Consider the following 20229-nt stretch of genomic DNA (forward strand, 5'->3'; position numbering starts at 1 on the left):
CACTCACTAATCGACAAACACATGCGTGCACACATACACATGGATACACACACAGATACACTGCTGACAGAACTTTTACACATAAATGAAGCAGTGGTCTTATTTACCTTCTATACGCATAATAGATGCATTGCTATTGGAGGGAAGCAATAAAATGATGACCAAACAGTGACACAGTCTGGATTCTAGTTGTTGGAAAACACTGGTTTCAGGCTGGTACGTGTGGTGTTTCATACTAGTACATTATGGACAATGATATACCATATATTACAATTAATAATGGAATGCAAATCTACTGGCAAATAGCACATATTGCTGCTCAGATTCAAAGTTGGGATTCTTTGATAGTAATATTAACAGTGGACACTATTCTCTCTCTGTCTCTCACACACACAGACACCTGCTGTTAATGATATACTTGAGGGACGGACAAAGTCTGAGGGTCACAGCTGATACAAATGTGCAAACTCGCAAAAAAAAAGGCAGGCTCTCTCACAAACACATCCACAAAAATAAAAAAATACAACAACTCCAGTAACATAATGCTCTAGTTTCATTTATTTCTCTCTTACAGTATCTCTTTTACAAAACAAATAAATCCCAAAACAGGACATTAGTAATGCTCTTTCAAAATAAAAGAAAACAGGAAATAAAACAGAATAAAGAAAACAGTGGTTTCGTCTTTGAAAGGAGAGTCCTCAGTGTAATGACCGTCAGCCTTTTCCGATGGGAAGAGTGAATTCCGTGATGGACAAACAATAATAATAATAATAACAATAATAATAATAATAATAATAATGCCCCATTCACACTTGCTCATTAATCATACACACAGATGCGCACACACACACACACACACAGGGAAGACAGTGGTTTTCTTCAGCTCGGCTCTTTATTGCTAAAATGTTAGCCTGCTCCTCCCTAGCAGAGATCGGTGAACTTGCAGCTGCAGTGTGGATGTGTAAAAAAGTCCTTGAAAATATAAGTGAATTTTTTAAAAATAATTTTAAAATTGATTCAAATGATCATTACATCATTGGGGAATGAATCTTTCTTTTTGTGTCACCTTGCGTTTGTTAACCATAGGCCAACATGGCAGGCCGAACCTGCAGTACATCCACCAGGAAAAAAAGACTAATCTGCATTACAGTGCTCTCCAATGTGGATGCATGAACTAGTCTGCCTGCAATAGTGTAAAAAAATTAATACAGTATGTATTAATGATTGAGCTGTGCTATTTAGAAAAATGGTTTTATTCTACCATATTCAGTTACTCCTTTCAAAAGAACAAATCTTAAATGTGTTAATCTCCATTAGAAGAGACAAATAACATCAGCAATGTGTTAAAAACACACACAAAAAGAAACAGTGTAAATGAACCGTATTGGCAATAGAAATCATTAATCATAACGTGATAATCTTTTGGCCTCCGTTTTTGTTTTGCTTACATCATGCTAGGCACTGTACAAACAGGTGGGAGCCAAAAATCAGAAGAACCAATCAGGGAAGAGCATGATTCAAAAAGGACGCCACAGCTTTCAACAACATGCACACAGTATTCGGGGTTGTAGCTCGTATTCTGTTGAGGTTGTATTCAGGATGAGCGTCTCCGTGTTCCCTACAGCAGCACGGCTGCGTTTGTGAACAGCCAAAACACTGCTATGTTAAAGGGAACAGAAAAAAAACACTCCAACCACTTATATTGCCTATGTTTAAATGCTTGGCGTTCAGACAAACCAACTCATAAACGTCACGTTAAGAAGATCATAAATCTGCATGTAAACACACTCAATGTTTTTTTGATCGCATTCAGGTCAAAGGTCACGCATAGAATTACTTGACTCTTTTTTTCTGCCTGTTGATTTCAACGTCCCGCTTTGATTCAAACTTGATTTTTTTTCTCAATGGGACTCATTTCAACATCGTCAAAAACACTTATGCACGCACTCACACACACACTAACATACACTCCTGATTTCAGAAACACAGATGTGCTGTACATTTCATCCCGCTCCAAAGACCGACCGACTCAGTCACAGAAAAAAAAGAACAGAAATTAAAAGAATGAACAGAATGACGCTCTCATTGTTCATTTAATATTACAGTATATCTGATGCAGCACCTTCAGAGTTTAAAGAGTGGGAAGAGTGATGGTGACAGGAGGAGGGAAAGAGGAAATAAGGATGGACCAGTGATTTCATTTTAAAGGGACACAGACGTCATCTTTGCATACTGTTGTGACAACCCGCCGGTGACAGCAGATTGTCTCGCCGCGTCTCTATCAGCGAGATGCGATCGAACGCTAAATCACAATTCGGTTTACTCGGGGCCCGAGAAGACGGCGAGAGGAGGAAGTGGAGGAGGAGGTGGAGGAGTGACAGAGGAGAAAGAAAATCAATCAGGCTGTCTGCTTTCACACCCGGAGTAGATTTGTCATCCCTCAGCTGCCCTCGCCGCGCTGTCATACTCGGAAGTATATATTTGAATTTATATTAAATCTCATTCATCTATTCTTCCGACCTCTGAGGTGTAAGTTCTCCGGGAGTGAGCCCACACATGGCAGATAGGAGGTGAGGAAAATGGAGGACATGGGTGTCAAAGGATTGAGAAAGTGATGACTAGATCTACCGGGAAAGAGTAGAGGATTAAGAAGAGGGGGGGACAAAGGGAAGAAGAAAAGCGTTTTTCTACAGCTGTTGAAAGCACTGGTCCGTTTGGAGAGAAGAGACAGACGAAACAGACAGAGACAGAGGAAGAGGATATTTGGAAAGTCAGTGGCACCAGTTTGCCAGTCAGTTGAGTAACGATGGCTTCTGCATGACCCGACATAATCTATGTCTCTTCATTTAGATCAGGTCTTTGTTGTTTTTCTCTACGATAACTTTTTTTTTTCTCTACTACGCGGTTTTTAGTCTCTCCAGTGTTAAAAGAGTTCACTCGTGGCCTCTCGGGTTAATCTGGTTCATTTGTGAGATGTGCCGTCGGGCCAAGGTGTGTCGCCGGGCGGGCCAGTGGCAGAGTGAGGCAGAGTGGACGGTGGGAAGAGCCATCACCAGTTCATCATAGAGTTTCTGTTGAGGGTCATGAAGAAAACCTGGCTGCTACCTCCCGAACGCACCGATGCGAAGAATACCTACACAGAGAGAGATAATCAAAACAATGCAACAAATTTGCACACTTTGCTAATATATATATATATAATGTTATCCTATGTTTATATGTTATGTTAGTTATAGTAGTTTAGCATATTTATAGTGTATTCTAATATATTCTTTATATTGTATATTCTATAGATATTCTATATATATATATAGTGTTTATGTGTAATCACTGTTCCTGTACAATGCCTGAATAACCTGCTGCTGTAACACAATATTTCCCAATTTAGGAACAGTAAAGTACATCCATCCAGCTAATATTACAAAAATAAACATTTTCAGTTCTCATTTCTAATAAATAATAATAATATCTAATAAATAAAATCATTTCTCAATAACTACAGTTCACAAATAATTAGGCTTTTCCGAATTGTTATTTTTGTAAGTAAATTACGTTATTTATAATCAATTAAGGCTATTATGTTCGTGCATCTCAGTTAATAAGTGCACTGTAGGTGTCAGCTTTTGCAAACTGCGGATATGCAGTTTCATTATTATGCATTCATTTTTTTTTAATTGCATGTTTCTGTGCACACATCTACTCACATTTGGATGGACAAGGTTGTATCTAATAACCCCCCCCCCCCCATTATAAAATAATATATAACTTGATGGACATTGCCTCTTACCTTAGCTGAACTTGAAAATGTGTTACCCAACATAACATTTAAAGTTTACTTGTTGGTTCTATGGGCCTGTGTAAGATCTATGCAAATTATACCAAACTCCATGCTCACAATCAGCGTTTTAAATAGATCATGTCATTGTACTCCAATCATTTCCAAGCAACAGATAAGAATAACTGAGAATCAAAGACAGTGTTTTTTTTTGTTTTTTTTACCTTGTCGTTCCGCTCACAAAGGAATTTGAGTCTCTGGGCTCTCTTGTGCATAAAGACTCCATCCAGATGACCGGTCTCCACGGAGCGGATCTCTATGGCTTTCTCACCCCAGCCCATAATCTGATTTGAGTGGATATAGGCTGGGAAAGAGGAAACACAAGAGAAGCATAAATGACAATAATAAATATATGTCTATACCATTCAGTTCAACATCCAAATGCACAATGTAGAATCCAGATTCATAGTCACTAGCCTAAATAATGGTAGCATTACAAAATGTTATACCACTGGCTGTCACATGAGGGCAGTAAAGTACTTCCCTATGGAAACAGAGCTCATACATGCAAGTACACAGTTCTTTGTTGGACTTTTGATCTCTTGGTTGCCTCCCTCTCCCTGTATTTTATGCTCTCATTTTCCCCTTTGCATTTGCTATTGATCATCCATTTTCCATCTTTCTCACACTTTTACCCTCCCTCCCTCCCTCATCTTCCTTCGAGGCGGCTCTGGAAGCCTTCCTATGAAGGCTGATGTTATTAACTGATTTTTGAATGCAATTAAACCTCAAATGAACCCCCATAAGTTCAGTTCGCAGAGCACTTTTGATCTGCATTGCACACATACACAGGCAAATGAGTACGAGCATATATCACTGTAGTTATTTAAACCTTTTAACTTCAAGTTTTTGAACTCGGTGTTTCTCTATGATGTTTTAATGACTCCAGTGTTGATAGAAATTCATTTAAAATCAACGAAACACACATCAAAATACAGGTGTATGTGTGGGACGTACCAACAGAGGTAGGCATCTCTCCCCACTGTAGCACCACGTCCTTAGTGATTCGCCCGTAGGTGTTGACGTAGACGCCCTCGTCCTCGTAACACAGCAGCATCTCCATCCCATCAGTTTTAGGGAGCACCACGATGGCATGGGGCGTCACCTGGCTCTGGATCTATCGCATGCAAACATTACAGAGGCTTTAATTAAATCTGTCAAATTTAATCATAATCTACAGTAGATTAAAATATTACGGAGGTTTCATCACGGCAGTTTAATGCAACACAATTTGGCTGGCTCTTTGGCATTTTTTTGGACCGGCCTGCATACTGTAATCCTCTAAAGAGCAAGTTTGTGGACACTGACAAGGCTGCCAGATATCAGAGGCATCAGTTCATCAAAAGGCTCAGATATTGGCTTGTTGTCTGAGAAGCCTTGTCCTGTATAATAAGTGAAAGGACGAACTAAAGCACTCTTCTCTGACCTTAATAAACAGGAACAACATCAGAAGAGTTGGGAACAGTAGAACACACACATACATGGCTTGGATCTGTGAACTTTACCCAAAGCGTACCCCAGAGAATAACCCCATTATTTGTGCCAGCAGGGTCTCCTGAGGTGCGACTCAAAGCTACACTTCAGGAGCACAACAAGGGATCATATCAGTAGAATGAATGAGTGATGAGGTGATGGAGAAACTCATCTTAGCCCACGAGAAACTGCATTTACACAAGAACTATATGCAAAGTGCAATTTACAAATTGTATCAGATATAAAAACGGCAGTGCTGTAACCTAACAAAACCACTCTGAGTACATCATACTGTGGTGTTGTTGGTCGGGTGTCGAGTGTCATCTGACAGAAAGGCATTGAATGAAATTGCAATTTAAAGGGGACATATCATGCTCATTGTCAGGTTCATACTTGTATTTTGGGTTTCTACTACAACATGTTTTCATGTTTTAATGTTCAAAAAACACATTATTTTTCTCATACTGTCTGTCTGAATCTACCTGTATTCACCCTCTGTCTGAAACACTCCGTTTTAGTGCCTGTCTCTTTAAGACCCCTCCCGAAAAAGCCCAGTCTGCTCTGCTCTTGGATTGCAGGAAAAATATGGTGCATCTTTCCAATGGTCACGTCTAGAAGGTAACCAACACTTTGGGAAACTCTCGCGAGATGGTTTAGGCCCTGAGCACACTGAGATACGTCGCTAGAAACGCATCGGCAGCAAAACCATTGTGTTCCTCACAAAATTCGAGTATTTTTTAGAGTTAAAATACTCTCAACTTTTCCACCCCAGGCGGAGGCTATCCTCGTTAATGTCAAACTTGGCCCAGGCAGCCAATCAAATCAAGCAAGAGGCGGGCTTTGCTACTTTACCACTTCCTTCCTCTTGTTAGCTCTTAGACTGTGAGAGATATGGAGTATGTGAGACGGCAGGGGGAATTCCCATCTCGTGTTGTGAGGCTAACGTACTGTCTTTCATCACATTTGATCGCCTGGTTAAGCACACAGCCCCGCTCCACGGACGCACTTTTGCCAAGGGACGTTTTTGAAGTTGCCGCGCCTGTGGCGTCGCGTCTCAATGTGATCGGGGCTTAAGGTTAGGAATTGAACTCAAATGGTTAAGGTTAGGATAGGTTGTCAGTTAGCGAGTCTCGCAAGAGTTTTTGCAAGTTTTCGCAATTTGCAGGTTACCCTCTAGACACAACGCTTTGCAAAGATAGTTCTCAAGCTGTGGGTGGCCACAAAAAACTGACTGGGTTGTCTTATTTCACAGTTTGTGGGTTAGTTGTCACTCCAGATACCTAAATGTATGTGCACAAGCACTGAAAAAGTGAGTTTTTCTTAATATGTCCCCTTTAAATGAAAAGTAATACTAATTATTCGAATGAATATTTTGATTTAGGCTTTAACTCTGCAATTTTGTGTTGTGACTCCAACATTCCTCTGGTGGTAGTATACTTTACTCTTCTCAGAACCTTTCGGTGTCTCCTGTGGGTAAGATGAATTTATTCATGCAACCTGTTTCTAGCTAAATTTCCATGAATCTCTACTCTAATGAACTGTACTGCACACAGACACACGTAGTACTTGTGTGCATCCACTACGGGGTTTTTACTAAAGATCTATTGATCTAGTCTAGCGGGTGGATGGCAGGATGTCACCTTCGTCTGTTTGGCACACTGGAAGAGAAGTTGGCAGGGAAGGAGAGAGAGAGAGGAAGCACGGATTAAAGAGACAATCACCTCAAGAGGAATATTCTCTCATAGCAGGTCTTGTGGCGCGCTCGCTGTAAAGCCCGGACTCAACTGAACACGGGGCTACAATTGCGTGTCCTCACATCTGTATCCAGCAGTTTATATTTATTGAAATATAGCCAATAAATCAAGAGTTTGGCTGAAATGTGTGCGAACTTGATTTAGATAAGAGCAAGCGATTAGCGAAGCCACCACGGAACAAACTAATCTGCATGCAAGCATCAAAACTGATTTGCATTCAAGCACGCACATGGACAACTACTGATGGTGCACCTAGCTTCCATGAGTGATTGAGTGACTGGAATATATAACTGACTGCATGCTGCCATGGGAAAAAGAGGTAGTCTAAAAGCATACGCCGGCTTCTTGACAATAACGCTGCTTGGATGACCTTTGTTGCAACAGATAAGCAGCTACTACTTCTTAAATTTCTGTAATGGGAGCACCTCAGTAATTTGAGCTACAGGTCTGAGCCCAATGAACTGTATTTAGCAAACCAAAAAAAAGTATCTGATAAAAGAGGTAAAGCACCCATCAATCTTTTACCCGCACGGCAGCAAATCAATCAAAGAGGCAATTTGTCAAGAACAAGTCATTGTATTCCTGGAAGCCGATCGTCGTGAGCTGACCTTGGCACAGGAGGAGATCAGCAGGTAATATAGTAGGATACAAAGTACTGTTATCCCTCTCTGTTGCCTTACATCGTGTGTGTCGCTCTTCGTTCAAATTCACAAGACGTGAGAGAAAAACATGTTTATTGAAGATTTACAAAAAGATACATCGTATACAAGCACAGCCTTGCACTTACATGCGAGGGGATGTAGATGTCGTAAGGGTTGCCCGAGTCCACGTCGACGACATGGAAGCCCACGCTGGAGCCGTAGATGACTTTTAACCTCTGACCTTCCTCCACAGTCAGGTCAACCAGCTGAGGACGGTGCTGCAACTCAGTGAAGGACTGAAAGAGCGGGAGGGAGAAAACAGACAGGGCAAGACAGAAAAATGTCAGGCCTGTAGTCACACAATATATCCATTCTGCATCTATACGTATATATATATATATATGTGTCTACGTTTTTGAGTGTTAATTGTGTGTTACGTATGTGTAATGTGTGTGCTTCCATACCTTAAAGGCCATGAACTTGTGGTAGGGTTTGGGAGCCCAGGCATAGATTTCCACAGAGTTCTTCAGAGCAATCACCAGGAACTTAATCCGCTCATATTTTACTGGAAACAGGACATGGACACTTACACGGTGGCAAATCAGAACCGCTGAAATTTTCTACATTAGCAAATCTGACCTGATGTACATAATGTATATTAGGTTTTATGATTTATTATTTAAATTGAGGACTATATTTCTCATAAACCATCTCCGCACTCTCCTTACTGATTTTAATATCCTGCATTTGATGTGAAGAAAAACATGAAGGGCAAGAGTCAGGAAAGGTTTCTTGGGTTAGTATAACCAGAATACAATTATAGTTTAATAAAAATCAAAAGAATAAAAGTCCATATTTTAATCTGTAAAACAATTTCCCTTAATAGCATTACGTAATCTAATTAGTACTAAATCTGAATAGCTGGTAGCAAAGGTAAAACAATTAAAACTGTTCCCAAAGCCACTTTATTCTGAAGTTTTACAGCCTACTGTATTACCTATATATGTTTTACCTCTCTGTGTTAATATTGTAGCTACATAGAATACATGTCACCTGAATATATATTACTTTATTTCCCTTTTTTCCCAGCTGGTAAGGGATTCGTTTCTATTTAAAATAAAATTTCAGCTCAGGCCAAGTCAGAATCCAGCAGAAATATCAGCCTTTGCATGTGTAATTGAAATGATTCATTCATGACATACACACACACACACACACACACACACACACCGATGCTTACCAACTTTATAATGCACACAGCCCTCCAGTTCCCCGACTGTAATCCAACCCTGCTTCTTCTCCACTTCCGGGTCGTTGTGTAATATTCTGTTCCTGAGCCAGGACAAGTAGTAGACACGCAACTTGTTCTTTTTACCTTGGAGGGGAGGGACGAAGGGAGGGAGAGAAATGAGATTGAATTTACAGGAATGAAGTGATAAAACCCCAAAATACAATAGAAACCTATTCGGGTGTAAACAGCACACAATGGCAGATTACCGGGTCATTGTGACTGACCCAGATGACTTAGATTTGTACTTTGAGAAGAATGGAAGAAGCACAAGTCTCCAAATATTATTTGATTTTGCTTTCAAAACTGCTAACTGTTAACTATTTACCAAATGTATGACACCTGATGGAACACATTCTTGAGAGAATAAAACACACACTACCATGTCTAAAAACACAGAAGATGCATTGAGGGTGAAAAAAAACAAAAAACTATCTGGATGTAGAGATGCGATAGTAACATACTTATGTCACAAATTATGTCATAGTATAGTATGTCATAAAAAAATATAGTATAGTATGTCATAAACAATATTTCTAAAAAGTCATAGTACTGTATGTCATAAAAAAGTAATAAAAACTCATAGTATAGTATGTCTTGAAAAATGTCTTAAAAATGTCATAGTATGGTATGTCATAAAATATTTCTAAAAAGTCATAGTACTGTATTTCATCAAAAATATCAAAAAAGTAATAGTATAGTATGTCACAAAAAAGGTCAAAAAAAGTCATAGTACTGTATGTAATAAAACATAAAAAGTCATAGAATAATATGTCATAAAATGTCATAAAAGGTCATTGGCTGCATTTGAAACTGTATACTATACTAGAAGTACATACTGATTTGGCCAAAATGTAGCATGCAGTATGCAGTATGCAAACAAAAGCAAAAATCTACTGTATGAAAACATACCCGAATGTTGTGATGTATATGCGTATCACAAATATAATACGATATGAGCTACAAACTGCGTTCAGATACAGTGTAGAAGGGTGCACCTGCGTAGGTGCATACGCTATGAGTGTGTCTCTGTTAGACCTACCAGATATGGTGACCAGCACATTGAGCCCCTCCAGCACATCCATCTGTAGGAAGCGCCGTCTGGTGATCAGGTTATAGACTTTTCCCTGTCCACTTCGGTCAAGCAGCATAAGACCATTCTCTGTCCCCACCAGCAGGTTCACGCCTGAACACACACATAGAGTCAGAGACACAGAAAGATATTCGGGACAGTTCAAATGTTCTTGTTTTATAAAGGAAGACGAAGGATGTTCCCTCCTACCCCAGAGTGCAGCACACAGGATCTCGGAGTTGAAGCGCTTCTTGTATTTGCGGATCTCTGGCGTGTCGCTGTGGGGTCTGATGTTGGTGGGGTTGACGTTGACCACGGAGATCTTTCTGGCTTCGTTTAGTCGGGCCTGCTCCTGCCTCAGCAGCTCATTAGCAAACATGGCTGGGATACCACAGAAGGAAAGGAAGATGAGGAAACAGAGAAAGATAGAACTGATTAGATTTTTTTGCACAGCTGTGCAGGCAAAAAATGACCAGTTGTTGAGAATAAAAAAAGGTTGAATATGTAAAACGTGTGCTTTACTTACCTTCCGCTGAGCTATCATCATCATCATCATTTTCACTTGGGGAAGTTTGATAGACACGTGGATCAACGAATGGGGTGAAGGACGCTTTGGACCCGCCCAGACCAAACTGCAAGACAGAAAACAGTGAGGCATTCATTATTATTACACGGCCTTGTTGAATACTCGACTCTGCTTGGTCAATCACAACGTTCTACGTTCTGTTATTACTTTATAGCAGACCGTTGCTATGTATAACAGACCGTTGCTATGGACGCAGTTCTGATCTTGGACTCTGGTAGACCATTTTTGTGTCAAATTATTGATTTCTTAAGTAAGTAGCTGTGTAATAAGCAGGATAATGTAGAGCGAGCGGGTCATTATTGTGAAATAAACTCCTTCAGGGTGATGCCAGACCCTTCAGCGAGCACTATGCGTCCTGCATCACCCTGTCGGGGTTTATTTCACAATAATGACCGGCTCTCTGTACATTATCCCTTACTTAACACATTACCCAGAGGTGCTTGAATTCATACTACAATTCCTACTTTTGTTCTGGAGTTCTGGATTTGTTTAATGCCAGACATCAAATATGAAAAGTCATCTATATTCATTTTTAATAATTAATCTGTAGATTTTTATGTTGACAAATATAAATATATATTTTTTAAATAATACATCCACAGAGCCTTTAGAAAGGTGCCGAACAAAAGTATGGATTTTCCTGAAAAAAAATATTATGATTGTGAATTAATCATTTTAAAAATTTTGGCGGGTCCTAAATGAATGTTTTGTTTATCTCTTAAGATATCTCACATTTGGTTCCCACTAACAAGGCTTGCGAGCCAATAGTAAAACGACGTTAGTATCACGTGGTGTCTCTGGGTCGTCAGTTAGTTTGGAAAAAACGGATAAATGGCTGAGATTGACGGTAAGTGCCTGGCAACAACTTGTTGTGAAGTGAACGTAATGGAACGGGGGAGGGAGAATGCGACAGCTAGTGGCTGAATGTTATCAATGTTATTAAAAGCACCTTTAATTTAGACTTTATTTAACTTTATGTTGTATTTACAGCACTATATCCATGAGTGTGTGTGTGTGTGTGTGTGTGTGTGCGTGTGTGTGTGTCTGACCTCAGCCATGTCGCCCAGTTCCTGCAGGGCTGAGGTTGGTGTGGCTGAGGGAGAGTTGCTCTGCTGCACCAGGTCAGGGAGGTTACCATGGTTACTGTGATTGCCGAACCCATTACTCTCAGTGTGGCCACCTCTCCTCCTCTCCTCCGCCTGAGAGACGGACAAAAAAAAGAGAAAAAAATAGTAATGAAACGAAGGATAGAAGAGATATAATGCTGAGAGGAGGGGTTTACAAGAAAGTGAGGACAGAAGAAGTAAAAGAAAACAAGGCGATAAAGAAGCAGAATGAGCCCAGCTTGATAGTAGAATATAAACAGTTTGTTTTCATTTCCTTCTCTCTAAATCCCCGTGGCTTGTGTGCGTGCACATTCATCACCTCTCTCATCACTAGAGTGCCGTCCTTGGAGCTATTATAGGCCTCTCCCAGAGAGTCCTCTGTCAGCCCTCCATACGACTCACTGCTGCTCTGCACTGCTGGCCTGCAACACACACACACAAAACACACACCGCACAGACCCGATTATTTACAAAGCAATTCTGCCAAAACTATACTGACAAGCTGCTGGCAAGGCGCATATTCCAAAGACATGCATTTCTCAACACAAATGAATACTGACAAGTCCAGCTTGAGAAACAAACCACAGAGAGAGGGAAAGACAAAAACAGAGGGGACAACTTACATGATGCGGGGGATGTCGCTAACAGCAACAGTCCCATCATGCCCCACCGTCTCCCCGTCGTCATCGCTGCTCTCTGAATCTTCACTAGAGGACGAGTAGTCTGTCACCTTTATTGGAACGCAAGATGGGGAGACAAAATAAAGAGAATAGGTCAGAAACCCTCTGAGAAACAACACTGTGATAAGACCTATTAGGGTTGTATTTCACATTTTTTTAAATCTTGTTGTGACCTCAAGGATACACATAACGAGTCTTTTTGAGAAATACTTAACTTTTTTAATAACTTTGTTTGTTTACAAGGAAACTCCCCAGGGCAACTTTAACTAAGGTCCCACTTACAAAATTGTGAGGAATTACTCTACCAATTTCTGTATTACAGTTTTATTAGAGGACCTAGAGGACCTATTATGCTTTTGTGCTTTTCCCCCTTTCCTTTAGTGAGTTATAGTTTGTTAAATGTGTGTTAAATGTGAGCAAATTTAAGTCTAGGCCAAAGGACTCTGCTCTTGAACTGCCTAAAATGCCTCGCTTGAAGTCCTGCCTTTTATTCCGTAACGTGGTGATGTCACCAAGTAACACATTTAATAACAATACCTAACACGCCCTCAAACAAAGCTAGTTAAAGCGGAGCTGGAGCGGAGTCCGAAGAGTTTGGTTCAGTTGACCAATCACAACAGAGTGGGACAGATGACCAATCGGAGCAGACTGGGCTTTATTTGGGGTTTTGAACATTAAAGCATGTAAACATGTTCTAGTTAATATATGCTCCTGAATAGGTCCTCTTAAATATTATTCCTTTCAGACAAAACTATATTCCTAAATATTGCTGCAGTTCGCTGTGTTTTTTGTTTGGTTTATTTTTTTTATTTTTAACCTGACATGAAGATCTGTCACCTAACCCTTTCCCCTTCTAATGAGGACCACAATGGAAATAATCTTTTAGCTTTATTGTGTTTTTCTTCTCTGCAATTTTCTATTGTAGGCAATAAAAATAAATATATCTATCTACTCATCATCATCATTGTACCTTGACTGGAGGTCTGCTGCCTTCCTCTACCCTCAGTTCTCTGAGTTCCTTAGCCAATGCACTTAGGTCCTATAGAGAGGAACAGAAGAGGAGAAACAGACAAAGTCAGTTAGTTTATCAGTTCTATATCTTCAGTTTTAACCTGAGGAGTGAGAGACCGAATCACAAACAAGGACGAGGGAAGCAGAGAGGGGCAGAGAGTAGGACAAACCAAACTGATTTGTTGTCACGCAAACATCCGGGCCTGTAACCATAGGTGATCAGGAACAAGAGTGCTCATCTGAGATCACTTTTTCTGCTTAGCCACGCTAAAAGATTTATTTTGAAGTGATCACAGATCAGCACTTTTATTCGCTCACGAGCAATATATCAGCTATGTGCAGACGGGTCATAAGAGGAGACAGATAATCAGGCTTGATGTACAACTGGAGTGCAGCATCAATCTGCACCCCTTCTACCAATCACCCCCATGCCAACTGGCCTTCCCTCCCCATTCAACCCAGCCTATGGATCAGACCAAATCATGCAGATGGGGGAGGGGGGGGGGCGTCATACACGGTGGGCTTACCAGCTCCTCCTGACCAGTAACCGTGACGACAGAGAAACAGGAAAAGAGATTCAGGTGCTTGGCAGTTCAAGTGACACACACTCACGCATGCATACACACACGCAAACTCGCACAAGCACGCGTCCACATACGCTCTCTCAGGTATGTGTGTAGAAGCACACGTGCACCGCCATCGCCGTTACACTCTGATATCTTAAAGTTAAAAGAAACATCTTCTTGTGAGACGAACTATCTTCACAATGCCAGGGGGGGAAAAAGAGGGGCTCGGAAGGTCGAGGCAAAGTAAAATTGGGATCAAATAAAGGGGACTGGAGTGTCACTAACCTCATCTATGGCTTTCTTATAGCTCTGAAGAATGAAAGGACAAAGAGAGGGAGGCAGAGAAATACAGAACCAGATGAATAGCAGAAAAAAAGGAGAAGAAGGCCGGTAGAAGATTCCCAGAGAGGAGACCGCTGTGACAGAAAAATGGATGTGTGACTCACTGCAGGTCTGCTGGGTCTCGCTGATTCACGGCCCTCCTCCTGTTTGGGCTTGGCCTCCTGATTGGCTCCTGGAGGGGATCCTTCCTGCTTGGCTTGACCTATCAGAACAAGGAAGTAATTACACATTTCACCTAGGGACTCCCTAAAAACTTAGGGCCTTTCTCAAACCAACCTCTGCACCCTCGCTCTACCAACTTCCACTCCGTTTACATGTTCGCATGGAAGGTCCGCCATATTAAATGCCATCCCAAACCAACTAGCGGGGAGTGGAAGTGGGCTATACAGTATAACCCTCCAACAGCGAGCCTGCATCAGTACCGACTTACTGGCCATGTGTAATGGCGTTTTGTGCTCGTCATGGAAATCGCGTCATACAAATGTAAGTTCCGTGCAACTACCTGTACAAACTGCTCAAACTAAGATAGATATTTAATATTGTCATACAGATGTTAACAACATAAGATTGTATTTAGGATCAAATGTCTAGTCTAGAAAACAGCTGACGTGTTCATTTGATTGTAAAGTGTTGTATATTTACAGGGACTGCTGCAAAAACCGAGCAGCTCATTAACATTAGAATTAAAAACGAGAAGAAGTTTACAAAAAAAGTAAAGAAACGCCACCACAGAGGCATGGGAGTAAGTTATATTTCTAGTTTCTCTGTATATTGCATATTCTTTTTATTACTAATACTGTCAACCTTTTCACCTTTGCACAACCTTGGTTACGAAACCATGGTTACAAAACGTTACGACAGTTTCCGTTGGAGAGAGGGAAGTTGGTCTCAAAGCTTGCTGCTGTATTTATACCCTACACCTTAAAGAAAAGCTGCTTCATTCAGCTGTGAGTGTGACTACATGAACTTGAGAAGCTGGACTGAGTGGCAAAGTATGTGCTAGTTTTATTTCTGCAGCTTGGAAAATTAGACACACTAGCAGAATAATACACGCATACAATATGAGATCAGTTTATTTGATGCATGTCAATTATGAAGGCAATATACTAGTCATGTTTTCCTATAATTTTTATATTTGGTGGTCACACTTATGGACCTACATAGAAATTGATAGTATGATAGTTGATAGTAGATAGTAGTCTATCTACTATCATTGATAGTAGTCTCCTGTACTTTTAATCTTTGGGTTAAGGCAAAGTTTAGGTTAATAAACAACTTTTTATGTTACAGTTTTGCTAGCTTATCCAAAAAGTGATGAGACGACCCGATGCAAGCCGATGAGAATGCGCATCAGGCACACAACACAGGAAGTAAGGCGCCGCCCCCAGGTGAAAAAACAAGTTTTACGGGAGTCCCATTGCACCTATATACACCAAAAAGTTTCCTTAGTATCACCGAAAAATGTTAAATACAGTATGTTATCACTTTTAAAATACAATTTAACATTCGTATTGTCCGATGTCTTTTAAGCTATTTTGTATTTTTCTTACCCTATCTTGATCGGGCCCTTTTTTTTTTTTTTACATGTCTGCCATATTTACTGTCAACCCCATTGCAAAATAACACCCAACAAACATGAAGGAAAAGCGATCCTACCATACTTCAACCTGTCTCTCTGCCATGTGTTTGTCAAGGGGAGATCCATGCATATCTTAGATATCCCTCTGGCCTGTTGTCTGACACATCCCTGTACGCCTCTCTCTCTATCTCCCTCCCTCATTTCCTCTCTTCTATCTCTCCGGAGGCTGAGAGCAACAGGGCACATCAGACAGGTTGATCAGAGCAGAACTGCGACTGACATTGTCCCGCTGATAGCCTCTGAAAACTCACTGTGAGTGGATGTTTGTGTGTTCCTGCGTCTGCATTTGCATGTATGCAGGTACATGCACCGGTTCTTAATTGTTTGCATGCAAGCATGTCTGTGTGTGTTCATTTCAGTGCATGTGTGTGTGTTTCTTGTGCGAGTTTTTGTACCTCTCCTCTCGGCTGAGCCTCCCTGAGATGAAGGGGAGGAGGAAGATGACGAGTTGGAGGACGTTCTTTGTAGCATGGCGTCCAGAGAGAGCTCTGAGCGCCGCAGGTCCGGGTTACTGAAACAGGTGGGAAATATTTTCACTCATTTTTAAAAGTTCTTTAAAAGTATACAGCATATTTACATAAAACATATGCATGCATTGCAGAATTGTCATGATTTTATATACTTTAGATAATCTTAGGCAACTCCTGCAGTGTAAAAAACAGCAGTGGTGATGCAGTAAGATGGAATTTCTGCAATCAATAGGCTCTGCTCAACGATCTAATTTAACAACTACAGCACTCTTTGCAAAAGTATATACAGCAGCACTTTCTGTGATGCTATACAAAAAAAACACAAGGGATTAATTAAAAAATCACTAAAGAATAACAAGAGAATTATTATAGGTAAAAAAAGTCTGTATAAATGTGTTAAGAGGTGGGTTAAAAGATTATCTAGACCATGAAGGTGACTTTAGAAGTGGACATTGTGCTAGCTTTACCTGGCCCGTATGAGTTGAGAACCAGTGCGAGGGCCCAGACCCACTCCTCCATTAGGGGAGTTCTTCCTGACCAAGGCTGGGGAGATGGAAGTGGTCCTCTGGGGGACCTGGACACATACATGAATACACACAGACAGAAGGTCACCATTGCTGGTAGAGCTCGGCTTTTAATCCCCAGTTTAAAGTTTGTAACCAGAATGTTTTTTCTTATTATGATATCATTAAAGAGGACCTATTATGCTTATTTTCAGGTGCATACTTGTATTTTGGGTTTCTACTAGAACACTTTTACATGCTTTAATGTTCAAAAAATGCTTTACTTTTCTCATACCGGCTGTGCTGCAGCACCTCTTTTCACCCTCTGTCTGAAACGCTCTGTTTGAGCTCCGCCCCCTCCCGAAAAACCCAGTCTGCTCCGATTGGTCATCTGGCCCACTCTGTTGTGATTGGTCAACCAAACTAAACTCTTCGGACTCTGCTTCAGCTCCGCTCTTACTAGCTTTGTCTGAGGGCGTGCCAAACTAGCCGCTAGGCAGGTATTATGCAAATGTGTTACTTGGTGACATCACCACATTACGGAAGAAAAGGCAGGACTGAGAGCAAGGCGTTTCAGGTAGTTCAGGAGCAGTGTTTCTGTCCTTTCGGCGTGGACTTTGGGCTTTGTAACTTTGCAGACCTTTTACTTGCACAAAAATACATTAAAGGAAAGGGAAAAAGCATAAAAGCTTAATAGGTCCTCTTTAATAGATCCGTGTGAATGAAAAGTGAAAACAGGTGAATTAATTAAACTGGGCGGTAGGGCTCTAAATACTCTAACCACTAATATTAACCTGTCCTAGTTAACAATGCCAACAACATCTAATTAAAATAAAGCCAGTGAACTGCAAGGGACACATTTCACACATCATGTTTGTATTTCCTTGTATCAAAGACAACAGTTTAATTCCAGCAACTATTTTCAAGTTTTGCAAAAACCTGATTAAACCTCGCAAAACTGTGCAATTTGTTGTGGTTTCAACATCAGTTCAGTTTCCTCACTTGACTAGAGAGGGTACCACTGTGTCATTGAGTCACACAGCAACCACTTTGTAACCAAACAAATGAGAAATCATCAGCACTGAAATATGATATGCATGATGAGGTTTGTGTTCATCTTGATGCTTTTGATATTTTCATTACTATGTAAATGCATACTACACTACACTAAACGACATATTCAAAGGTGTAATCTAGGGGTGTCACGATATACCGGTATTGGCTGTATATATTAAAAAATGAAATATTGATATCATGTAAATAATACAAATATGATAATATTGTTTAAATAATCCAGCATCTCCTAAATTATTTTATATATACAGTTATGATTACAGAGTCTCTCTCCACCTCCCTACACTCGCATTTTGAGTGCAATTCATTTGCCAAAAAAGAGACAAAACAAACAACAATCAAAGTTTAAGATGAATTTGACAGATTGTCAAATTTGACTGAAAATCTGATATCGTAACAGCCGTAGTGTAAACTAAAATTTATAATTATAATAATCTATACAAAATTCACTACAACATATAAACAGTGCTATGAAACTCTAATATAATACCACTTCATTCATCTAATAAGTTGCGCAAATTGGTGACATTGAAGAGGCACTAGAAGTGTGAAGTTAGAGTAAAAATAACTAATCTATTGTGAGGAATGTGTGCTGTACTCTGTTTTATGTTTGTGATCATATTCTTAATTCTGTTTATATATTTATTTATTATATATTTATGTTTGTATTTTCTTTTATTTATTTAGTTGTTTTTATTTATTAATTTCATTATATTCTCATTGTAAATATATATCCTTTTTAACTTTATGTTTGGCTATTTATTTTCAAGTAATTTTTATCATTATTATTATTTTATACACTGCCATATGTTCAGTTTGGGGGGAAGGTTGTGTGTTTCATGTATAATCTGTTAAATGCATAAAATCAATAAATACATTTAAAAAAAAAAAAAAAAAGTTAAACAATGTATTTTAAAATATTTCTTCTACAAGAAAACACATCATCAGTGATTGTCAATATTCCTTTCTGATTGTAATTCTCTGACCTTGGGTGGGATGTCCTCCTCTCTCAGCCAGGCGGCCCTGTCCCGATCCTTGTCTCTGTCTCGTTCCTCCCTGCCGGTGATGCGCAGCGGGGCTCCAGGGGTGTCAGAAGTGGGGTCCGAGTTCTGGCGGGGCATCTCGGGCCTGGGGGAGCCCGCGCTGACGCCCTCGCTCAGAGCTGAGCCCGACTGTTCCTGCAGAGACTGAGAGCCGGACATGCTGCCGGAGTGGGTCTTCACTGGGACCAGGTGAGCCATCTGTAGGAGGGATGGAGATAAAGACAGAGGGAGAGGTGAAGGGAGCATGTCAGGAGGGACGGGAGGAAGTTGAAGGGTGGAAGGTGTAGAGGTGAAAAGGTGAAAATGAAGAATTAAAGGGCAAGAAAGAAAGATTGAGATAAAGAAGAAAAGAGAGAAAAGGGAGGAGGGAGGGAGAAATCATAAAGAAAGATTGATTTGTATGGAGGCATGAACTTTTTATAGTTTACAAGGAGCGAAGAGATTTATGATTTGTTTTGATATACCATTCACAAGGAAAACAAACATTCACAACCCTTCCTTTGGCACACACTCGCACACACACCTGTGGTTCGATGGAGCGGTGGATGGGTGGGGTGCGGGCGGGCTGCATGCCACCGCTGCTGAAGGACTCGGAGCGGGGAGGGAGGGAGGGGTCGGAGATGCGGTTGGACACTTTGTGCTGCAGCGCTGGGGAGCTCTGTCTGTTCAGCTTAGATCGATCCTCCACCTGGGACGGGTCACACATACCACTATCACTCACAGCCATGCACTCACGCAGCACAACCTACCACCACGCTCGACCCAATGGGGGTTTCGCTCCACCCGCCGTCCCCCACCATGCAACCCTACAAGCCACCAGACAATCATGTTTTTTCACATTGCGTGTTGTACTTTCCTTTATCTGTAAACCTGTTTTTATTGTTCATGACTCATGACTAAACTGTTGCTCTGAGAAATTCAGTGGAAGTCTTGGTCTTCTTGACGTAACTTGTAATCTGCCTCCGGATAATTACAGTTTAACCAGATCAGACTTTCACAGAAACCTTCAAAGGAATTATCTAATCCAACAGGTTGCCGTTGCCAATGTTTTGTTTATCTTCTCAGTTTTGTTTTTTCATCTATAATAGCTGTGTATGTTTATCTCAATGGCACCACATACAGTTGAAAAGTAAGAGTGTCTGATGG

The 20229-nt window shown here is 40.6% G+C and overlaps 1 protein-coding gene across 15 annotated transcripts in view; it reads right to left on the reverse strand.

Annotated features, from left to right (window-relative positions):
- Nucleotides 1-535: 535 nt before the first annotated feature.
- The window catches only part of tnika (TRAF2 and NCK interacting kinase a), a 76272-nt gene continuing 56578 nt past the window's right edge, over nt 536-20229 (reverse strand). For 6 of the 15 annotated variants that reach the window (XM_037747188.1, XM_037747187.1, XM_037747193.1 and 3 more), the window contains 21 exons: nt 19607-19771; nt 19027-19281; nt 16931-17037; nt 16389-16504; nt 14459-14556; nt 14298-14321; nt 13974-13982; nt 13406-13474; nt 12379-12485; nt 12075-12177; nt 11699-11848; nt 10590-10695; nt 10274-10444; nt 10034-10177; nt 8944-9078; nt 8168-8268; nt 7850-7999; nt 6949-6966; nt 4793-4952; nt 4000-4139; nt 536-3133 (listed from right to left, as the gene is read on the reverse strand). In XM_037747188.1, the coding sequence (XP_037603116.1) occupies nt 3050-3133; nt 4000-4139; nt 4793-4952; nt 6949-6966; nt 7850-7999; nt 8168-8268; nt 8944-9078; nt 10034-10177; nt 10274-10444; nt 10590-10695; nt 11699-11848; nt 12075-12177; nt 12379-12485; nt 13406-13474; nt 13974-13982; nt 14298-14321; nt 14459-14556; nt 16389-16504; nt 16931-17037; nt 19027-19281; nt 19607-19771 (2412 nt within the window). In that variant the 3' untranslated portion in view covers nt 536-3049. The remainder of the gene's footprint in view (nt 3134-3999; nt 4140-4792; nt 4953-6948; nt 6967-7849; nt 8000-8167; nt 8269-8943; nt 9079-10033; nt 10178-10273; nt 10445-10589; nt 10696-11698; nt 11849-12074; nt 12178-12378; nt 12486-13405; nt 13475-13973; nt 13983-14297; nt 14322-14458; nt 14557-16388; nt 16505-16930; nt 17038-19026; nt 19282-19606; nt 19772-20229) is intronic. The other 9 variants (XM_037747191.1, XM_037747196.1, XM_037747200.1 and 6 more) reach the window with 5 other exon arrangements.

This window comes from Sebastes umbrosus, chromosome 16, assembly GCF_015220745.1.
Source record: "Sebastes umbrosus isolate fSebUmb1 chromosome 16, fSebUmb1.pri, whole genome shotgun sequence".
Taxonomy (NCBI): Eukaryota; Metazoa; Chordata; class Actinopteri; order Perciformes; family Sebastidae; genus Sebastes; species Sebastes umbrosus.